General features: G+C 37.3%; 1 protein-coding gene across 1 annotated transcript in view; it reads right to left on the bottom strand.

The window, feature by feature from the left end:
- Window positions 1-23,271, bottom strand: part of AFG1L (AFG1 like ATPase) — a 201,989-nt gene that overhangs the window by 115,548 nt on the left and 63,170 nt on the right. The window contains exons 5-7 of the mRNA XM_047102407.1: window positions 18,712-18,813; window positions 17,404-17,534; window positions 7,080-7,179 (exon numbers count right to left, since the gene is read on the bottom strand). Of these exons, the coding sequence (XP_046958363.1) occupies window positions 7,080-7,179; window positions 17,404-17,534; window positions 18,712-18,813 (333 nt within the window). The remainder of the gene's footprint in view (window positions 1-7,079; window positions 7,180-17,403; window positions 17,535-18,711; window positions 18,814-23,271) is intronic.

Consider the following 23,271-nt stretch of genomic DNA (forward strand, 5'->3'; position numbering starts at 1 on the left):
CTGGGCTGATGGCTCAGGGCCTGGAGCCTGTTTCCGATTCTGTGTCTCCCTCTCTCTGCCCCTCGCCCGTTCATGCTCTGTCTCTCTCTGTCCCAAAAATAAATAAACGTTGAAAAAAAAAATTAAAAATAGAACTACTCTACAACCTAGCAATTGCACTACTAGGTATTTATCCAAGGGATAGAGGTGTGCTGTTTGAAGGGACACATGCACCCCAATGTTTATAGCAGCACTATCGACAATAGCCAAAGTATGGAAAGAGCCCAAATGTCTTTTTTCCTTTTACCACTTTGTGTCTTACTGTCAAAGAAGCACAGCTGAGTTCAACTTACATATTTCCCCCATAAAAATGTATTCTCGTTTTTTGATTGAATAAGTTCTTAAATTTATTAATTTCACATTTTAATTAATGTAACCTACTTGTCTATTATCAATTTGTTGTTAGGCTCTCCATGCTCTTAAATATTTTTTTTTCTCTACTAGAATATCATGTAATTAACGACATTCTATTTCAGAACCTAAAACTTGAGTAGCATATATATGAAATTTTAATTGTGCATTTTTGTTTTTGGCTCTTCTAATGACCTGACAGCATAATCTTTGATAAGTAAACTATGTCTATTTGTATATGGGCCATATAAAGTATTTCCCTAAATGACAAAAATGATGAATAAACCATTTAATTGGGGTTTTATAAAAATAAGAAATTAAATAAAAACTATCTCTAGATATGTTTTATCTGAAAATTTTCCAGCAATTTCCTATTCCTATAGATTTGATCCAAGATCCTCTCTCAAAAGCCTTAATCAGATTATCCTAGAAAGTATAAAACAGTAGCACTACAAATGTTGCACTACAACTGTTGCTTAAAATATACTAAAATATAGGGGCGCCTGGGTGGTTCAGTAGGTTAAGCGTCCGACTCTTGATATTAGCTCAGGTCATGATCTCACAGCTGTGAGTTTGAGCCCCATGTTGGGATCTGCACCGACAGCACAGAGCCTGCTTGGGATTATCTCTCTCCCTCTCTCGAAGTCCTTCCCCCACTCGCTCTGTCTCTTTCAAAACAGATAACTTTAAAAAATTAAAAATATAATATACTAAACATATTTTAAGCTTGCAAGAAGGTGGGAAAATCCCTACAGACCAGCAAAAAAAACAGGAGGCTAAAAGCTAAAGTACTAATCATGAACTGATGCTGGTTTGGGGTTTTAGCAACTACCTGGGGTATAAAGAGTGAGACCTTGGACCCAAGCAAGAGAGGAATTCAAATTTAGGACTAGAAAAAAGTAACATACAGGCAGTCACTCTTTGGTACCTTATTCCCTTCACTCCTCTCAAATATTACTTCCTTTTTTTCTCTTCTACACGATTTTTCTCTCTTAAGGTTCCTAAATTCTGGTGTTGCTTTCACTTGGCTATCAATTATTTTTCATTAAAATTATTAATTCCTTATTAAATGTTTCTGCTCATTTTCCATTAAAATTAGTTTGTCTATTAACTGACAAGTTATAAGCTGTTAAAAAATTAGGGTATGATAGCAGTTTCCCTCAACAACAATAATCCCCACTCTTGTTCATGAAGTTTATGTTTTCACAACTAGAAATGGAGGGAATGAGATGAATGAAGTAGAAGAAAATTAAACAGAGATGCTAAAAAATTAATGAAGGGAAAAAATAGGTTTTTCTCCACTGAGCACTATCTTCAGGACCTTTAACCTCCAGACTTTTCTGTCTTTATTGAATGGCAGGCATCACCACCTAATTGTACAAGCCTAAAATTGTAAAACAATTTCTAAATCTTCCTTTACCTTTTCCTCAGTGACCACTCTATAACCAGGTACTATCCATTTTAATTCTGGAATATCTTTCAGATCTATCCTCTCCATATCCATTGGTATCACCATATATCAGAGTATCTGAAACTCAGAACTATAGACATTTTTGGTTAGATAATTCCTTGTTGTGAGGGGTAGCTCTGCACATTATAGGATATTTTGACAGAATTCTTGGCTTCCACCAAGAATTCTACTAGAGGCCAATAGCAGCACTTATTGCCACCCTCCCTGGTTGTGACAACCAAAAATGTCCCGAACACTGCCAATATCCCCCTAGGTGACAATAACTGCCTTATGCCAAACTAACACCATTTCTTATCCAGTGTGCTGCAAGAGCCTCCTAACATGTCTTCACTGAGTCCACCGCATCACTGCACTCCACTCCACAACCCATTCTCCACACTATACCCAGTGATAGTCCAACTCTGTTCTTGTCAGTCCCTACTGAAAGTACTCCAATGTCTTCCCATTTCTCTTAGAATAAAATCCAAAATCCTTATTTTTATTTTATAAGGTCTGTCACTTCTCCAGATTCATGTTATATGCACTTCACTGCATCCTACTTTCCTTCCTTCACTGTACTCCAGCCACACTGGCTACCTTCCAATTCCTCAAACGGGTCATTCTCTCTCCAGCCATTGGGCTTTGCCTCAACCCTCTGATAAGAAGATTCTTCCCCCACCTCTTATAACACTCTACGAATAAATAGATGCTATTTAAAAATAATAATAATAATAATAACAACAACAACAACCTATCTGGAGGCTCTAGATGAAAAGCTGTGACCTAAAGAAAAAGTTGAATGCATTTTGATGGTTGGAAAAGAGGACACACTTTATCTAGGACAGGGTAGACAAAGATCAGTGATGACCAACAAGGAGAAATGATAGAGGATAATGTGTAAAGAGTCACAAAACCTAGGTTCTAACCGCTTTTCTGCCATTTCTTATCCATGTGATTTGTTTTTAATCTTAATTAACTTTTTTCATCTACAGTTCTATTAGTTTGAATACAAGTAACTACAACCATGACCAGGATACAAAACACCCAAAAATATTATCTTATGTTGCCCCTTTGCAGTCAAACACCTTCCCACTGTAGCCTCTGGCAACCAGTGACCTATTTATTCTTTGTCCTATACTTTTATATTTTCCTGGTACATACGTATATGTCATCTTCTTTATAATAAAATATTAAGCCATTTATGATGATTGTCTGCCATGGCAAAAAAACCCAAATAACAAAAAACAGTGTATGACAGTGTCCCTTCAATGGATCATATTTAGAAAAGGCTTTACGTTTGAGGCTAATGCCCAATTTTTGTAATTCCACATCTTGAACCTTCAGTCTTCTCTGGAAAAGTGGTTCCACTTTGGATTTCTGTATGCTACCTTGGTGGGCCTGTAACTTTGCTCACTCCTACAAAGCTTTGAGTTCCAGAATGCTCCTTAACCTTTCCCTGTGGCTGTCCTTCCTCAGTTTATCACTGCCAACTGAGCAGCAAACTGCAATCATCCTTTCGGCAGTCTTTACTGGTGCTGGTGGCAGGGGCAGTGTTCCAAGCTTGTTCTACCACCTTGCTATTTATAGCTTGTCACTGAATGTTTAAAGGCAATACTGATGACACAGTTAAGTCACCAGTCAGCTAAAGGAGAGTCTTCACAGATGATCTAATATGAAAACACTCACTGCTGTGTCTCATAGCGTTATCACCCTAGTAAATCACAAGAATGCTGGGGTGCCTGGGTGGCTCAGTTGGTTGAGTGTCTGACTTCAGCTCAGGTCATGATCCCACAGCTCATGAGTTCAAGCCCCACGCCGGGCTCGGTGTTGACAGCTCACAGCCTGGAGCCTGCTTCAGATTCTGTGTCTCCCTCTCTCTCTGCCCCTAACCCACTCACATTCTGTCTCTGTCTCTCTCTAAAATAAGTAAACATTAAAAAAAAAAAAATTAAGGGGTACCTGGGTGGCTCAGTCGGTTAGGCGGCCGACTTCGGCTCAGGTCATGATCTCACTGTCTGTGAGTTCAAGCCCTGCGTCGGGTTCTGTGCTGACAGCTCAGAGCCCGGAGCCTGTTTCAGATTCTGTGTCTCCCTCTCTCTCTCTGACCCTCCCCCGCTCATGCTCTGTCTCTCTCTGTCTCAAAAATAAATAAACGTTAAAAAAAAAAGAATGCTATCTATAACAGTATTATAGATATTTTAATAAGTGCATCTGAATCATTCATAATTCTCTTAGAATATAATAGATGAGGTATAACTACAGTTGTTTGAATAACTGGATTTAATAGTATTAATTAACTGATGTCTCCCTAAAATAAGGCCTCTAATGGTATGCTATGAGGGTCTAAACTTGGTTACGTTTTAATTAATGAATGGCTGAAGATATAGCAGCATGATTACCATTTTATAAACGTCATAGTTAGTAGGGATAGCTAAAACTAATCTGTTAGAACCACACTTCAGAAAGATACAAACATAAATCAAATATAATCAAACATAAATCATAAAATAGAACAATGCAGACAGACTAATAAGCTGAAATGTAATAGGAAGAAAAAGAAATCAACTACACAAACACAGAATGAGAGACACCTAGTTTGACAGCAGCTCACAAAATAAGATCTAGGTAACAACAGATTATAAACTCAATATAAGTCATCCACATGACACGGCTTATTAAGGAAAAAACTCACACTATCACTATTACATTTCTCTTTTCAGATCCACCAATAAACTCCATGTTACTAATTCCAATGGTCAATTCTCAACCTCCCCTTCGCCTCCTAGCAGCATTTAACAAAAGTGGCCATCCATCCTTTTGTACCATTTTCCTTTTCTTCACTTGATACTCTGTTGGTTCTCCTCTTACCTCACTGGCTGCTCTGACCAGCTTCCTTTGGGACCAATGAACTCCCAAACTTTCATCTCCAATCTAAACTTTTCCATTAAAATCCAAACTCTGATATGCATCTGCCTCAGTACTTTCCCCTCCCTACCCAAATCTGCTTCTCCCATAGTCCTCTCTATCTCAGAAAACATCAACTTCATCCTTTTAATTGCTCAAGCCAAAACCTTTGAGTCATTCTTTATCTCTTTCTCTTTTTTTAATACCATGTATTCATCCCATTAGTAAATCCTCTTGGCTCTGCTTACAAAATATATCCAAATTCTGACTACTCTCACCACCCTCACTGCTCCATTATCTCCCCTCGGGATTGCAGCAATGATATCATCAACGGTCTCCTTACTTCCAACTTTGAAATCTCATCCCCACAATCCATTCTCAGTATTGCAGCCAGGGATAACCTTTAAAAACATGCATTCATTCAACATTCACTCTAAGACTATTGAGATCAGCTAGGCACTGTTTTGGTTGTTCAGTATATACCCATGAACAGAAGAGGTAAAAGTCACTGCCTTCATGAACCCTTTGCATCCTGGAAGAGGATAGACAATAAACCACAAGGAAGAAAATAAAGGAGGAAAGGAGAAGCAAGGTAAGAAAAAAAGGGATGGGTTGTAGATTCAAATAGAAGATAAGTCTACAGTTCTTTGGCAAAATAACTTTTGAGTAAAGACCTGAAAAAGGTAAGGAATTAGCCATGCAGGGAATTCCAGGTGGTAGAGCATTCCAGGGTAGAAAGATGTTAACATTAAGAATGCATTAGGGGCGCCTGGGTGGCTCAGTCAGTTGAGCTTCTGACTTCAGCTCAGGTCATGATCTCGTGGTTCGTGAGTTCAAGCCCCACATCGGGCTCTGTGCTGACAGCTCAGAGCCTGGAGCCTGCTTCAGATTCTGTGTCTCCCTCTCTCTCTGCCCCTTGCCTGCTCACACTCTGTCTCTATCTCTCAAAAGTAAATAAACATTAAAAAAAAAAATTTTTTAAAGAAGGCATTAAATATTGGTTTTGGTTCCTCTGGCCTTCAACTGACCACATCATGGAAAGATAAAACATTTTAAACTTGTTTTTATCTAGATATTACTTGTATTTTAATCCTTAAATAATGTTCAAATAAGCCACAAGTGGTTTTTTAGGAATAAAATTAAGTATTAGAAACTACTTATGCAAGCGAGATTCAACTCTTTTTCTAAGACTCAATTAGGAGTTTTCTCTTTCATTTCATTGAGCTTCTTTTACAGCCCCTAAAAAGCAATTAGAAAGCCTTGTATTTTTGAAACAGAGAAACTGAAGAACTCCATAAAAATCTGCTTTTTGCTCCTTTTCCTGCTTCTGTTCTTTCTAGGACCCACACCCCACTTTACACAGTCCACAGAATGCAGACAGCTGTAATTCCTCCTTGTAAGGGGCAGGGAGTTAGTTAATGACTTCTTCAGTAGAGATTACATCTAAGGAAGGACCAGGTGAGAATGACCAATGAAGCTGTCATGTGAATATTCCAGACCACCCCAGCACTAGACATCTCAATGCCAAGGCCCGCTGGCTCCAAGGACTAACACCTGGGCCCTTATCTTTGTTCTAATCAGTTCTTGGATGCCCGAAAGGACACATACAGCAGACCACAATCCTTAATAAAACCCCCAAGCCCCAAACCAAGACAAGACTCATGCTCCTTTCCTTCCCAAGTCTCCCAGATGCTCCATCTGCATCTGCTCCCTCTGTATCTTCAGTAAACCCTGTTCTCACTTTCTGGTGTTTTGTATTTGATTTCTATCCTGCGCAAAGTCAAGGATCCTCTTGGCTGGTCCTGCAAGGCCCCCTCTGGGTCCTCAAACCTAGCCTTCCTGCTGGCATCATTTTTTTTCCTTAATGTTTATTTATTTATTTTTGAGAGAAAGAGATAGAGAGTGCACAGAAAGAGGGAGAGAGAGAATCGCAAGCAGGTTCCACATGGGGGCTTGTGCCCGACATGGGGCTCAAACTGTGAGATCATGACCTGAGCCAAAATCAAGGGTCTAAGCATCAGATGCTTAACTGACTGACCCACCCAGGCACCTCCCGGCATCATTTTTTGATACAAATATATGATATATCTAATACTCAGAGAAAAACAGCAAGTGCATCAAACACAGGGGATCACATGGGTTTAACTTGCAAAGAATATAAACATTTTTCAGACACAAATACCAACTGATTTTTTAGATTGTCTGTTATAAAATGAATGATAAGCAAAGTCATCAGATTCTACTAACACAATAAAATGAGTATAAAATTATGGATTTTTCAAAGCTTGTTATTTTCCACCTAATTGGATGAGACTAGCACAATGTTTGTTTTTACCTTCCGGTGGCCTGTTGGATGTTGCCACAACGACGACCCCATTTTTGAACAGATTTTCAAAAAGCTGTTTCAGAATCATGGCATCAGCAATGTCAGTGACCTATGGACAACAACACATTTGTTTTATTTTATACTCACTTCTGCTCTAACAAATTTGCTAATGGCTCATCTATTCTTTTTTTTTTTTTTAAGGATGGAAGTGAATTCCAAGAGAAAAATTCTAATTATCACCATGAAGAAAAGAGCAGATAATTAAAACCATAAAAGAGTGTATAGTAGTCTTTTAAACTTGACTCTTTTTTGCAAGCCTATCATTTCTACCCAAATTATCAAATGGTTCTGTGTTAACTTCTTTTATAAACTACAGGTGGAAAGCATAGATAATTGTCCTAAACATTTAGGAAGTCTAATTAATTAGAGCTAACATGACCAAATCCCTCCCCCGGCTCCCATCACAGACCCCATCCACCGCCCCCTTCCCACCAAAAAAAAAAAAAAAAAAAAAAGAAGAGAGAGAGAAAGAAAAAAGAAAAAAAAGAATAATAAACAGCTGATTGAGATTTCTAATACCTTTCTGGCAAAGGTCCCTGAAAAGGTGACTTTAAATGGTCATGGGACTTTAGAAATAAGGACAAATAGCCAGTGAGACATAATCAGCTGCTGTTGAAAATAGAATGATATGACATAGATACTATTGTGCAATTGTTGCACAAAACAATTCAACAGATGGCCCATCACAAAAATAAGCAATTTCATTGTTCTTTTTAAGTGCCTTCTATTACTGTCCATGAATAATCAAAAGGCACTGCAGTCACTTCCAGCACAGCCAGCCTCTGCTAACCTTCGCAAACACAAATATTCCTTCTATTAAAAAGGAAAAAAATAAAAACCTCACAAGAATGGTTAATACAGTGCTTTAAAAAATTCCTTCTGACAAAAGCAGAAATGCATAATATAGATAAAACTGTTCCACCTAAGTTAGAGATACATAGAGCTACCTTTTCTAAAATTATTTTTTAAAATCCACAATTAACAAGTAAGCTTAATAACTTTTTAAAAAGCTTTTTAAAATCACAAAGAAATACAGAAATTAAGGAGGGAAGGCAGTTGAGTTCAAAAACAAATGTACAGTGAAGGTAGATATTAATCATTGTTACCTTCCCTTATAAATATAATAAAATGGGTTTTAGATACTTCTTAAGTAAAGCTATTTTGATTTTTCTTTAATGGCATTTTAGATAATAAAATTTGTTTTATATTCACAAAATAAATCACACAATAAATATCACATTCTTATTTTTAAACCATGTTAGAGCATAGAAACTGGGGGAATTCTTTCAAATTAGATCAAAATACTGAAAGTTACCAACTATCTGACAACAACCACCTGGGCTACACAGGGCTCCATCTCTTTTCTCTTTTCAGGTGATTATCTTACACAAACGTTACATTATTTCCTTCCCACCTGAACAAAAACAAAAACAAACCAGAAAATGGGGCTGTGCCCACAGATCTTTTTTTGCTGTCTCAAGCTCTAACTTTAAAACATTAGCTAAAAAACTACTGGAGACTCCTTAAATTAAAAGACTTCAGGAACTTACAAAGTGGTGACTAAAATGAAAAGTAGTATTTAATTATTTAAGAAGAAAGTGATATTATTAAATTTGGAGCTTAGGTTCACTGTCAAATTTTGCTTCCACAAAAATACTCACAGAGAAGGCCCCTTTGAAATGCTTAAACACCAGTGGCATTTCTGATGAGAGAACAAACAAGCTTGCAAATTTCAGAAGCAAGTGCACTTTTAAATTAGATTCCCAATACACTGACTTTTAAAAAGAATGATATCAATTAAAAGTTACCAATTTTAGAAAATAAAAATTGTCCTTTGACTATCTCACTAATGTTGAAAAAAATTAAAAACAGCTTTTGTGCGCTAAGGTTCAGAAGAGTGAAGAGACATTTAGCTTATAACATACTGCAAAGATTTAAATTGGAAGTTGAAGAAAGCAAACTATTAAAGACTCGTGGTTGAATTATCATTTGTTGTTTTTGTATTACAAAATGTTTTTGCTCTATCAGAGTAAATTAACTTGGAGAAGCTATGGCTAATTAATAAAGCAGGAGTCACTTGGTGTAGCCGGGTGCCAATGTATATTCTTTTGATCTTGTCCCCGCACTTGTTCAGCTTTGCTGGGGAACAGTAATTTTACAGTATAAGTGAACAGAAGACAATTGGCCACACATTCTTGGAGAGCGGGCTTTTTTAGCACCCAGCATTTCATTACCACCAGGAACAAAAGAGAAGGCTACAGATTACCAATAAGGGTAGTCTGCTAATACAGAGAGGGGAGACATTTCATTAGCATTAAAGAGAAAAGATTTTTTTATGACCTAGAGTTGCTTTCCATTATGACTCACTTAAGGAAAAAAGGAAAAAAAGAAAATCTAATGGTTAATTTACATATGTAAGTGCTCGAGTCTCAGTCACCCACTGATTGGTACAGTGCCATGTAATGAGTGACAAACATAAGCATGCATTATCAGTAATTAGTATTAGCACAAAAATAAGCACCTATTTTTTATTAGCAGTTTTTAATAGCTTTTCTGTTTTACAAAAACGGTCAAAACTATTTTTTAAATGATATTGATAGCTTACAGAGGAGAATTTTGCATGATATTCTGCTCATCAGAATTCTTTTTTTTTTTTGTTTTGTTTTTAAGACCATATTAGTAAAACATCCATCCAGTGTCCCTGAAAGGGACAGGAGGAAATAACATTTTTTTTTAAATCGGTTTCCTTCAGTATTGTATACCTTCAGATTCATAAATGATGTAATAAGAAACATAATCATTCAAAGTCAACACAATGAAGACCCTACAGAAAACTCTGAGGAAAAGCTGTTCTTTTATTTTAGCAACTAAAACACATAAAAACAACCTACCTAGCCAAATTTCTCAAACAAAACAAGAATAGTATATTTGATACTACAGGCAAAACTGAAATGCTATACTTAGTTAAAATGACCAAGCTGATGAAGAATATATTCTGGAAATGTAATCTGAATGCTACCAAAACATAATTTTTAAATTCCTCAAATTCAAGAGCACATGTATTCTTGATTTTAAGCAGCAATAATTCCCGTCCAGCTCCCTAGTAAAATAAATATTATATTAACACTACCAAAAGGCCAATAATAACTAGTTAAAAATCAAGACTACTAGTAGGATTCAATTTTAAAAGTGATGTGATGATTGTAGACATATGGCTGTTAAGAGAAAAGGGCCAAAAAAATTCTTTTCTAGAAAATCAGCAATGTATTATACTAGACTTAATAGGCTTAAGGATAATTTTTAGGTTCTGTCATTAAAATATCTACTAAAAGTCAACTCAGCTCTAGATCTATGTATTTAAATATATAACACAAGACATCATATACCAAAGAGAACATATAACGTAGCTGTCACTACTAATGAATCAGAGCACCAATGATGAATTCAAACTGAGTTACCAGCTGTGTGACCTTGGACAAGTTACTTAACTTCTCTGACCCTTAATTTCCTCATCAATATAGTGAAGGTAGTAACAATACCTACCTTGCAAAATTGTTATGATCCTTAGAGTAAATCCTCAAGAAATGTCAGCTGTATTATCTATGTATGGTATATATGCTAGTATAATTGCATATTATTTATATGTAGCTGTATAGAATTTTAGCTATAGAATGATACTTAGCATAGTACAGTAGTTAAGAACATAGCCCCACAGTACTCAACAAACAAAAACTAATGTTATTACAGAATACACATAATAGATGGAATGTAAGCATTCCAATAAATGGCATTGTCTCAGTTCATAAAAGATGAATTTTAAGTAGTTAGTAAATAAACATAGAAAAAATCCAACTATATTATTACTTAAAGGAATAAATATTAAAACAATGAGATGCCACTTTTCATCTATTAAATTAGACAAAAAAGTTAAGATAATTCAGAATGTTGACAGGAAAAATTGTGGGTAGTTATTATACATAAGAGAAGTGGGACTTAGTTGGGAGACTAGCTCAATATTTATCATTTGGTACTAGATTTATTCATTCATTCATTCATTCATTCACTCACTATTATTCATTCATTCATCCTCAAACACTGTTCTAGACATTTGAGATACGTCAATTAAAAACAGATTCCTGGGTGTTTGGGTGGCTCAGTCAGTTAAAGCGACTGACTCTTGATTTTGGCTCAGGTCATGAGCTCACGGTTCTTGGCATTGAGCCCCTCATTGGGCTCTGCACTGACAGTGGAGGACCTACTTGGGATTTTCTCTCTCCCTCTCTCCACCCCTCTCTCACTCTCTCAATCTCTCTCAAAATAAATAAATAAACATTCAAAAAAACACACAAAGATTCCTGCCTTCAAGTTTACATTGTTATGGAGGAATTATATAAATAGTAAACATAATAAGTAATATATTATCTACCAGAAGATGATATGTTATTTTTTTAAAGAATGGTTTTAGGGTGCCTAGGTGGCTCAATCAGTTAAGCATACAACTTCGGCTCAGGTCATGATCTCATGGTTCCTGAGTTCCAGCCCACGTCTGTGCTGACAGCTCACAGCCTGGAACCTGCTTTGGATTCTGTGTCTCCCTCTCTCTCTCTCTGCTCCTCCCCACTCACACTCTGTCTCTCTCTCTCTCTCTCTCTCACCCTCTCTCAAGAATAAATAAACGTTAAAAAAAATTTCTTGAAAGGATAGTAAGGGACACTGATTAATGGCAAATTGCAATTTTGTAGGAATAGGTCTTGTTAAGGAGGTAACTGAGCAAAGATCTGAAGAAGTGAGAGACTCTTAGGGGTATCCAGGAGAGACTGTCCCAGGCAGAAAGTTCAGTGCAAAGGCTCTGCTTATTTGTTCTAAATTGTGTGGATGTTGGGGATCGGAATGCTGCTGCAGCAATATTTTGGAGGTATCCTTTTATCCTCTTGAATTTTGGAATGAGAGACAAGGAGAGATTTGGAGTAGAAATAATCCAGTTTGGGTGTGTTGGAGGAGCTTCTCTAAGACCAGTGGAACACAGTCCAGATATTAAAACTAGGAGATCCAGGTACTGCTCAGTGATCATCTCTGCTCTTAAGGGACATATTCTTGCCCTTATACTCTTGCTTTCCTGGTTCTTCTCAACAGTGGGTATATGCAGATATTGGCCTTTTCTTGCATACAGGGTCTTGCATACAGACTCTAGGGCTCGAGTCTGGAATTGTAGAGGAAATAAAAGAGCAAAACTACTAACATGTTTCATCCTAAGACATGCAGCCCAACTTTCTTAAAAGCAGAGAGTCTCTCATGTTGTCAACTCTGACATACCAGAATGCTTCATTCTAGTAGCATTTGGGATTAAACAAAGGCAATCAATTTGGTATTCAGTCTTGTTTTACCATCTCTGAGCAAATTTTCTTCAGAGCCCTGACGGGAAAGAAGCATTTGGTTTAACACCCAAATCTATTAGCTATGGTTCCCTAATCTATGAAAACAATAGGGATGGAAATAGTAGGGAGCAATGAGCAAGGCTGAAAGTATAGGAGATAAGATCAGAGAGGAAGGAGGCAGGCTTGAATAAAAGGAATGACACTATCTTATTGTATTCCATCCCTCCCCCTGGACCCCCCCCACTTAGAGTTTAAGCCTTTTTAAATTGGGTTTTCTGTTACCTGCAGTCAAAAGCATCCTAAGAGATACCTCATCTCTGGGATCTTTTGTCTTTAGTTTATCAGGTAATTCTCCTTCCACTGGAGGTACTGGATTTTATATGAAGGAAGGTGACATTTCCTAACAGTACTCCTATTTATGCTAGCTTTTACAGACCACAGGGAAATCCCTACCACTAAGGCAGATAAGAGCAAAACAGGAGTTCCATCCTCATCGAGACTGCTTGCAAGAAACAGGGACAGGAGATTCAGATAAAGAAAAGGGGTTTACTTAAGACTCCAGGATGCATGGAGCGCACCTGGGTGGCTCAGTCAGTTAAGCGTCCAACTCTCGATTTCAGCTCAGGTCAGGATCTCACAGTTGTGAGATCGAACTCTGCATGGGTTCCTTGCTGAGCGTGGAGACTGCTTAAGACTCTCTCTCTCCCTCTCCCTCTACCACTCCCCCCTGCTTGCACATGCGCATGCTTGCTCGCTCGCTCGCTCGCTCTCTCTCTCTATCAGAAATAAATAAATAAATAAGACACCAGGATGGGAACAGCACTGTTAGCACCTACTGGGAACCGGAGCTAAAGATTGGCTTCAGAGCATAGGTAGCTCTGGAGAGCTCAGCAGCTGTCCAGGGAGCAGCCTTGTAGTCTTCCCCCTAATGGGATTGTTATTTCCTAGGTCTCTTTGTTCCTGTTTCATTACTGTGAAGGAACTGCCCTTGTTTCATTACTGTGCAGTAAAACTGCATTTTACTTGAAAGACATGAGATGGAGTATATGACTGGCTCAATCCCCCAAAAAGTGCAATATTGTTGACAACCGTGTAGGCTACTCAGAGATCAGATGTCCATACATGGTCCATTTGACTGTGGGTCAGATAGGGTCTTATAGTATGGGATAAGGTTCTTTATTTAAGGCAACAGGGATGGATGAGTAAACAAATGAATGAACATCAAACCAACTCTGGTCAGGGCAGGTGATGACAGTTCCATCACATCCACTCTCTCTTTGTTGACAAGTAACATTTTACAGCCAAGGGACCTGTATCCCCCTTGATCTCCTTAATACTTAACTTAAAAAATCATTTTTTTACTGCCTGCCTTTCTTTTGCAAGACTCACTCATTTGGAATATAAGTATCCTGAGAGTTGCTTTTGTTTCCTTCTTCCCAGCCAAGCATCAGCCTTCTGAAATTGGAACTCAATGGAGAATGCCCCATGCAACCAGACAGGTTTCTGTTATCACCTCACTATCAGGGCAACATTATGACTTTCCTGGTTTTACCTTCATGAGCCCCTTCCTCACTTAGAAAATACATTTGAAAATGTGTGTTTATATACATAATTGTATTTTATGACTAAGTTGGTGTAAAATATATACAGATACAGACAGATACAGGCTGAATTCATGATGATACATTCATTTTTTCTTCAAATTTTAAAAGAAATTAAAACATTTTCATGGGGTCCTAAAAGTATCATGGACCCTAAGTACTGTGCCTCCTGCACCTCATGGGTAATTTGGCCCTGCTATTAATCTTCTCAGGATCTCCTTTGTACAGCCAAATTTTCATTACTTCCTTAGCTTCTTAAATAGTCTTGTCAATGGTCATCCTGTCACAGAAACAGGCCAATCTTTTCTCTCAAAGTTTTAAAATTTACACATTTTAAGTTAAGGGTAATGATCTTCATACGATACCGAGGAAATTCTGATGCCTCTATATCCTCATCTACATAATGAATATCATAACTATTTTATAGAATTAAATGAAGCATATAAGAAAAATTTGTAAACCATGAATCATTTTACAAAGGTTGGGTGTTAGTACCCTTTTTAAAAATTTCAACTTCAGAGGTGCCTCGGTGGCTCAGCTGGTTGAGTATCCAGCTCTTGGTTTCGGGTCAGGTCATGTATGATCTCACAGTTTCATGAGTTTGAGCCCCACGCCAGCACAGAGACTGCTTAGGATTCTCTCTCTCTCTCTCTCTCTCTCTCTCTCCCTCTCTCTCTCTCTCTCTCTTTCTCAGTCTCTCTCCCTCTCTCTCTCTCTGCATCCCCCCCCCACTCATGCTGTCTCTCTCAAAATAAATAAATAAACATATAATTTTTTTTTTAATTTAATTGTGCCAACTCAATTTTATTTAAGGAAACTGTGGTTAAGAGACTCATAATGAGGAAACAAGAGAAATGGCCTTCCCTGATTGATTGCTGACTTCTGTTATTGAAGACAGCATAACTGTCAACTTGGTGCTACTTTTAGAACTAGGGGTACCTGGGTGGCTCAGTCGGTTGAGGTTCCGACTCTTGGTTTAGGCTCAGGTCATGAACTCACAGTTCGTGAGATAGAGCCCTACCTCTGGCTCTGCATTGACAGCTCGGAGCCTGCTTGAGATTTTCTCTCTCCCTCCCTCCCTCTCTCTCTCTCTCTGTCTCTGCCTCTTCCCGGCTCACACGCATGCTCTCTTTCAAAATAAATTAATTTAAAAAAAAAACAAAACTAAATGAGGCCCTTTTCTTTCTGCAACACATTGGTGTACTTGGTACTCTTCTTCAGAGTAGTAAGTAAACATTTCTTGCCCATCAGCCTTTCTTCTGAAGACCTTTGTAGCTGTACAGTACAAAAAGTGAATGCCAGGGTATCTTAATAGACTGAAGGGAAAATGAAATAAAGATTCCTCCCCCTTAGATGGCTCAGTGTAACACCATTCCTGGCAAAAATTCTTCTTTCTCTTCTCTCATAAATCAAGACTGCTCTTAGATTAAGTGTATCAAGCTACTAAAGGAGACTTCTCATGCCTCATTTGGGATAAAGGCATCCTGGCCTCTTATCTTCCCACCAACCCAGGTTTTTAAACACAGAACAAGAAATAACTCACTACCAATTTAAATGCATCATTTTAGAGAATCTTAAAACTGTTAAGAAACTTTACAATTCAACTAGGACAGCTCCCTCCCTTCATCACAAATATGTTGTGAGGCTTAAATAAAATGTGACACTCACCAGGGCCCACCTCAGAGTAGGCACAAAGTGTTACCTTCCTACCCTTGAAAGTTCTCTGGGCCTTTATTTTACGCAATCAGACATGGGAATTTCTGCACTCCGCTCCAGAAATATTATTCAAAAGCTTTGGGAGTGATACTTTTTTTTTTTTTAAGTTTATTTATTCTTGGGGCGCCTGGGTGGCTCAGTCGGTTAAGCGACCGACTTCAGCTCAGGTCACGATCTCACGGTCCATGAGTTCGAGCCCCGCGTCGGGCTCTGGGCTGATGGCTCGGAGCCTGGAGCCTGCTTCCGGTTCTGTGTCTCCCTCTCTCTCTGCCCCTACCCCATTCATGCTCTGTCTCTTTCTGTTTCAAAAATAAATAAACGTTAAAAAAAAAAAAAATTTATTCTTGAGACAGAGAGAACAAGCAGGGAAGGGACAGAGAGAGAGAGGGATAGAGGATCCAAAGCAGGCTTTTGTGCTGACAGCAGAGAGCCTGATGTGGGTCTTGAACTCATCAACCTTGAGATCACGACCTGAGCTGAAGTCAGATGCTTAACTGACTAAGCCACCCAGGCACCCCAGTGATGCCCTATTTTTAAGTTTATATTCAGTACTTATGGTTTTTCTATTTTTATTCCAATAACCAATTGCTCTTCTGATACGCATCATAAAAAAATCAACTACTGCATTTCAGAACTACTAAAGAAAGCAGTGAAATGAGGAAATAATTCTTAACTAGAGTATCTGTTGTTGTTGTTGTTGTTAAACTCTAGGACACAGAAAAACGTAAGACACGGTATTTGCTGGCATGCCATATTTGCTCTCATAGGAAATAAAGATCAGAAAGTAACATATTACCAATCTAAACGTACTATTTCAGAGAATCCTAAACTAGAAAAAACTTTAGAAGTTCAATGAGGGCGAACTCCCTCCCTTTATCACAAATAAGTTGTAAAGTCTAAATGAGATGAGTGAGTCATTTGTTTTTTTATATAATGCTTTCAAAAAAACTTCAGGGGTGCCTGGGTGGCTCAGTTGGCTGAGCGTCTGACTCTTGATTTCAGCTCAGTTCATGATCTCACAGTTCATGAGATCGAGTCCCCAAGTCCAGCTCTGTGCTGACAGCACACAGCCTGCTTGGGATTCTCTAATTCTCTCCCCCTCCCCCTCTCATGCTTGCTTGTGTGTGCACACTCTCTCTCAAAATAAAAATAAACACTTAAAAAAACTTCAAATATCTTTAGACATTATTGTGTAATCAACATTATCTCCATTGTGGTATAGGGGAAATGTAAATCCACTGACTGTAATATAGGGGAAGGCAAACTTTTCCTATAAAAGACTGAGTAGTAAATGTTTTAGGTTTTGCAAGCCACATATGGCCTTTGTTGCATTTTCTTTTTCTTTTTGAAAAGACTCTTTAAAAATATAAAAATCATTCTTTTCTCACTGGCCATACAAAAGCAGATGGGCAAGATTTTCCCTTTGCAAGCCATAGTTTGCTGACTCCTGGACCAGACAGTAAAATAAGAGGTAATGTGTCAAATCAATTTATAAAACAATGATAAAATCAGGAACAGAATTTAAATCTTCACATATCATTCAGCATACCATTCTACATCTATGAAATATCTCTACCTTACCTGAAACTCATCAAAACATAAGAGACATGCCTCTTCGCTGATTTCTTCAGCTATAGGAGCTATCGGATCATATGATTTAGCCATGAATCCCGGTTTCCTTTTTGGCAAACTCTGTTTAAGGCGGTGTATTCCTTTAATGGATAAAATTAAACACAAATCAAATATTGTATTAATAGTCCATTTTAGACAACTATAACATACCTTTTAAATCTCTAAATGAAATCTTAGCGTAAACATAAAAATTACGTGTAAATGCCACATAAAATCAAATGTGATTATTGAAAATTGGTTGCACTTTCTCTACCTCAAAATAAGTTGTTCACATATTAATGCATTCCCATGGCTGTAAGGACACTTTGTAGTCATTCCATCCCCCCCTCTTTTCAATCACTTCAGAGATGACAAATGATAGGCTAGATGACAAGATGGTAACTAGATGGATCAACAGATCAGTCTTACTGCTGAGGATTTCAGAGATGGGGGCAGAGGAGGTGATCCTGCCCTACGTCTAGCGTACATAATCAGGATGCTTCCTGGTCTCTAGCCAGTCCCACTTCACTCATTATATGTGTACTAAATGCTGAAAGTATTAGAAGAAAAATACAATGTTCCCGCCCTGGTGAGGTTAGTATAGCTGGTAGACAAGTAATGCAAAATCACATAACTTAAGAACACCAACAAAGCAGGGCGCCTGAGTGGCACAGTTGGTTGAACGTCTGACTCTTCATTTTGGCTCAGGTCATAGTCTCAGGACTGTGAAATGGAGCCCCAACTGAGGCTCCCTGTTGAGCATGGAGTCTGCTTAAAATACCCTCCTCCTTCTCCCTCAGCTCCTCCCCCACTTGCACACACTCCCTCGCACACAGAGCTCGCTCTCAAAAAATAAAAATAAAAAATTTTTTAAAAAGGAACGTTGACAAACAATAAAGCATGCCTACAAGTACATGAATGCCTACATGCTAAGGTAACACAGAGGAAAGGACCTAATCAAGAACAACTTCTCCAAATAAGTGAGTTTTTAACATTTCTTATTGACCCTTAGTAGAAGGAGAAAATACCTGACCTTCATATAGTAACCTGTCTTCTCTTATTGGGAAGTACTGATTTTGAATCTGTCTTTAGGATCAACTCTAAATATGCTACAAATCATTTCAATATAGCACAAAACAAATGAAACCAAATAAAACCTTACTTTAAGCAAAATCTAATATTTTAAAAGATTAAAAGATTAAGAATTTTAAAAGATGAAGAAAAGTATTTTGTAGTGTTTGTCCACTTAAAAACCTTCTTTTAGATCCTTTAACTTACTTTCATGAACATCTAGCATGAAACCATGAAAATGAACCCGTTTCTTCCTCTTCATTTCCACATAAGCATAAAACATGTCCATCACCATTGTTTTCCCTGTACCTTAAAAAAAAAAAAATATTAAACAGTATGTACTGATTGCTCTAATGATTGTTCATTAGCTTTGGGATAATGAAACCACACTCTTCTACTGGAAAGCTTAAGACTATGTTACTTTTTTAGAAAGGAGTGTTTATTTTTTATGTTAAACCAGCTAAAAATAAAATGTTGACATTGCTCTTTTCTGTTAAAATCCTGTTATTAGGAAATATGACATCTAGTTAACATTACAGGGGCTATTTCTCCCAGAGAATTATGTAAATAAACTGGTAAGATTTGCAGATTATTCATCCTTCAGTTTCTCTTCCAAAAGGCATCAATATGAATAAAATAACTTTATCAATTAAATAAATATTTATGGCTTTATTGGGCCATACGCATGAGGAGTGGTCTTAGGCACTATGGGAAATTTGAAAATTAAAAAATTAAAAAAAAAGAAAAGATTAGTATCTAACATAAATTCTGAAAATAAATAATACATGTATGTTAGAGCTGGAGAATTGCCAATAGAACACTTTTTCTGTAGGTTCATCTTTATTTCTTCTTGCATATCCTACAGGATTTCCTTTATAAATGTTGATATTATGTTCTCTTTAAGTTTTTTATTTTAATTCCAGTAAACATACAGAGTTAAATTAGTTTCAGGTATACAATACAGTGATTCAACAATTTTATACATCACCTGGAACTCATCATGACAAGCACACTCCTTAATCCCCATCACCTACTTTATTTCACACATCCCTCTACCACTTCTGCCCTGGTAACCATCAGGTTCTCCATAGTTAAGAGTCTCTTTCTCCGTTTGTCTTTTTTCCCCCTTTGTTTTGTTTCAGCTTTTTAAGAAAGTGTTCTTAAAATGTAACACTTTCTTAAAAAGCTCAGCACCTAAGTCTTTCAAAATGAGGCCTACTTGAAGAAATTCTAATATAGTTAACCCTCATAATTACCTAATATTCAACACACCGAATTTTTTTTTGTATTTCATTCTTTATTTTTTTTTAATATATGAAATTTATTGTCAAATTGGTTTCCATACAACACCCAGTGCTCATCCCAAAAGGTGCCCTCCTCAATACCCATCACCCACCCTCCCCTCCCTCCCACCCCCCATCAACCCTCAGTTTGTTCTCAGTTTTTAAGAGTCTCTTAAGAGTTGTTCTCAGTTTTAAGAGTCTCTTATGCTTTGGCTCTCTCCCACTCTGACCTCTTTTTTTTTTTTTTTCTTCCCCTCCGAAATTTTTTTAATTTTTTTTAGCGTTTATTTATTTTTGAGACAGAAAGAGACAGAGCATGAACAGGGGAGGGTCACAGAGAGAGAGAGACACAGAATCTGAAACAGGCTCCAGGCTCTGAGCTGTCAGCACAGAGCCCAACACGGGGCTCAGACCCACGAACCACGAGATCATGACCTGAGCCAAAGAAGTCGGACGCTTAACCAACTGAGCCACCCAGGCGCCCCTCAACACACCGAAATTTTTAATCACTGTGATTGCATTAGTAATCAAAGAATCACATTCAACAAAGTATGCACAGAAAGTCTTATTCCCTCACAGGAAGCCCAGAGCTCTGGAGACACTGGTGGCACTAGAGCTGGGTTCAGACCCAGCATTCCTCAGCAGGCCCAGCCAGGCCAGGCTGGTGCTCTCTCTCACCCTCACCACTTTCTCCACCACCACTCTACCACAGTGCCCATCCTCTCTTTGCAGGAGCTACGCATATTGATAGGCAGCTGAGGATGTAAAATCTGAGCCTTAAATCTATTTGGCTTTCCTCCACTTCACATGACTTTGAACCTATGCCACTGGAATTACCAGAAAGTTTTTTGTATATGAAAGTACAATTCACCAAACACATTTGGTCACTAATAAAAAGATCAATTAGATTTAAAAATAATTTTTTGTAAAACCATTCAGTATAACATTTCTTGATACAGTAAGTGGCAGATTTTAAATCATTACATTTATGCAAAAAATAAAGTTTCAAACTCTGCTGCATGAAGCACAGTATACTTGTAGATCCAGAAAAAAAGTCATGAATTATCTAACCAAAAATGTGAATAATATATATTTGAATGCAATCTTTGTGCTAACACTTTAAAAAACAGACTTAACAACACCATCATATAAAACGTTTCTGGAAATAAAAGCAAAAAAAAAATCAAAAAGAAAAAAATGATAAATTAGGCTACATGAACTTCAACCTTCTGAATATCAAAATCACTATAAATAAAATTAATATCTTTATTTATACAATCAATATATTGTTACTGAACACCATGTGTGAGGCCCTATCATGCCTCAGGATCTAGTAGTAAACAAAACAGACAAAAATCCCAGCCTTCATGAAACTTTAAAGATTGACCTTACATATCTTTAAAATATAAAAAGCTCTTAAAAACTACAATGGAATTGTGTATTTTGTTTTGTTCTGTTTTGTGGTCTGTCCTAAATCTCTTCCTTCTGCAAACTTCTCTACTTAGCATGATTCTATGAGGGTATTAATCACAGGATGGGCCAATCAAAAATACTCCATTATCATATACACTGTGGTTGGCCCTGCAATCGGCATGTACCTAGGTTAGGTCAGTGTTATCCAGGGGCAGTGAATATTGTTTCTGAGAATGACCATCATCTCTTTTCTTTCTGAAAGAACAACCTAGAAAATTCCAGAAATCTTTTCTATAACTGCAAAAAATTGTGACCAACAATGAATCCAATGACAAACCTGTGAACAAGAATGAAGCCAAAAAGGAAAACAGGACAAAAAAGATGAAGGAAAAGGGAAATGGAGGGAAAGGGAGAGAGATCCCTAACACATTATTTAAGATAAAAAAATATAGATCTACCCTCAGTTCAATCAACTTAATTCATTCAACTTAATAATTATTATTAATTAATTATTCAACCGAATAATTAAACCAACCTTTAAATTCCTCCTCTGGTTCAGCTAACTCAACTGCCTTTTTTTCCCCCGCTACAACTGAAAGAGTACTAAACAGTACAGACTCAAGAGGGGAAAGAAAAAAACAGATGATCAATGAGCAAAAAAAAAATATGAGTATTCAAATGACACAAAAAATATAAATACATAGCTTTAAACATATTTTTAAAAGTTTAATTCTACCAGAAATAAAAAGGAATACAAATTAAAACACCAATTATACAACATTTTTATATTGGTGACGATGTAGGAAAACAAGCACTCCGATACACTTCTGGTGGTAGTATAAAACCAGCCCTCCTGGGGGCGCCTGGGTGACTCAGTTGGTTAAGACTCTAGGTTTCGGCTCGGGTCATGATCTCACAGTTGATGAGCTTGAGCCCCACGTTGGGCTCTGCGCTGACAGTGCAGAGCCTGCCTGGGATTCTCTCTTTCCCTCTCTCTGCCCGTTCCCCGCTTGTACATGTTCTCTCTCTCTCTCTCTCTCTCACACACACACATACACAATAAATAAATAAAATTAAAATAAACAAAAAAATCCTTTCTGGAAGTCAGTTTGGCAGTATCCATCAAAAGATAAGTATTTAAAAATACTCAGAACCAAAATCAATAGTATAAGGAGATTTTTTTCCCCTAAATTACTTCAAAGCTCAGTCAAATCCCAATCAAACTCAACTTAGGGGGGCGCCTGGTTGCTCAGTCAGATGAGCATCCGGCTTCAGCTCAGATCATGATCCCACGGTTTGTGAGTTCAAGCCTGGCATCGGGCTCTGTGCTGACAACTCAGAGCCTGGAACCTGTTATTGATTCTGTGTCTCCCTCTGTCTCTGCTCCTCCCCTGCTCGTGTTCGTTCTCTTTCTCTTTCTCTCTCTCTCTCTCTCTCTCTCTCTCTCTCTCAAAAATAAATAAACATTTAAAAAAATCAATTTAGGAATAACTTGACAACATGATCCTAAAGTCAATCTCTTGGTAAAAAAAAATAAATAAAAAATAAACAAATGCCTATCAACAGGAAACTGGTTAAGTGAATTGTGAAATGTTCTTATAATAAAATATTATACCCAGTAAAATGAATGAGGTAAATCTATATGTTCTGATATGGCATGATATCTAAGACCCATGATTAATTAGAAAAAAATAAAGCACTTAACATTTGAGTAAAACAAAACACCCACACTTTTAAAAATTCTGCTGAGCAGTTAATTTCTTTTTAAAAAATGTCAAAAATGTTCTAAAACAAGATAAGTAGCAAGTAATAGAGATGGGGGGGCAAAGACAGGAAGAAGAGAAACTACATAATACAAATATATTATGAAATTAGAGAAATTATATTTGAGTGGTACTGAATTTTTTAAAAAATCAACTAAACCAATTAAGCAGATCTGAGTATATATAAGAGTGTATATGAAAAAAAACAGTAATTGCTAAAGACAAATGCTCAACCATTTGCAAAAAATAAAACTAGATCTCTACCATCACATTTCACACCAAAATTATTTCCAGATGAATCCAAGGTG

Source organism: Lynx rufus, unplaced genomic scaffold (assembly GCF_022079265.1).
Source record: "Lynx rufus isolate CCGP_SWC_20201006 ecotype Redwood Valley unplaced genomic scaffold, mLynRuf1.p SCAF_6, whole genome shotgun sequence".
NCBI lineage: Eukaryota > Metazoa > Chordata > Mammalia > Carnivora > Felidae > Lynx > Lynx rufus.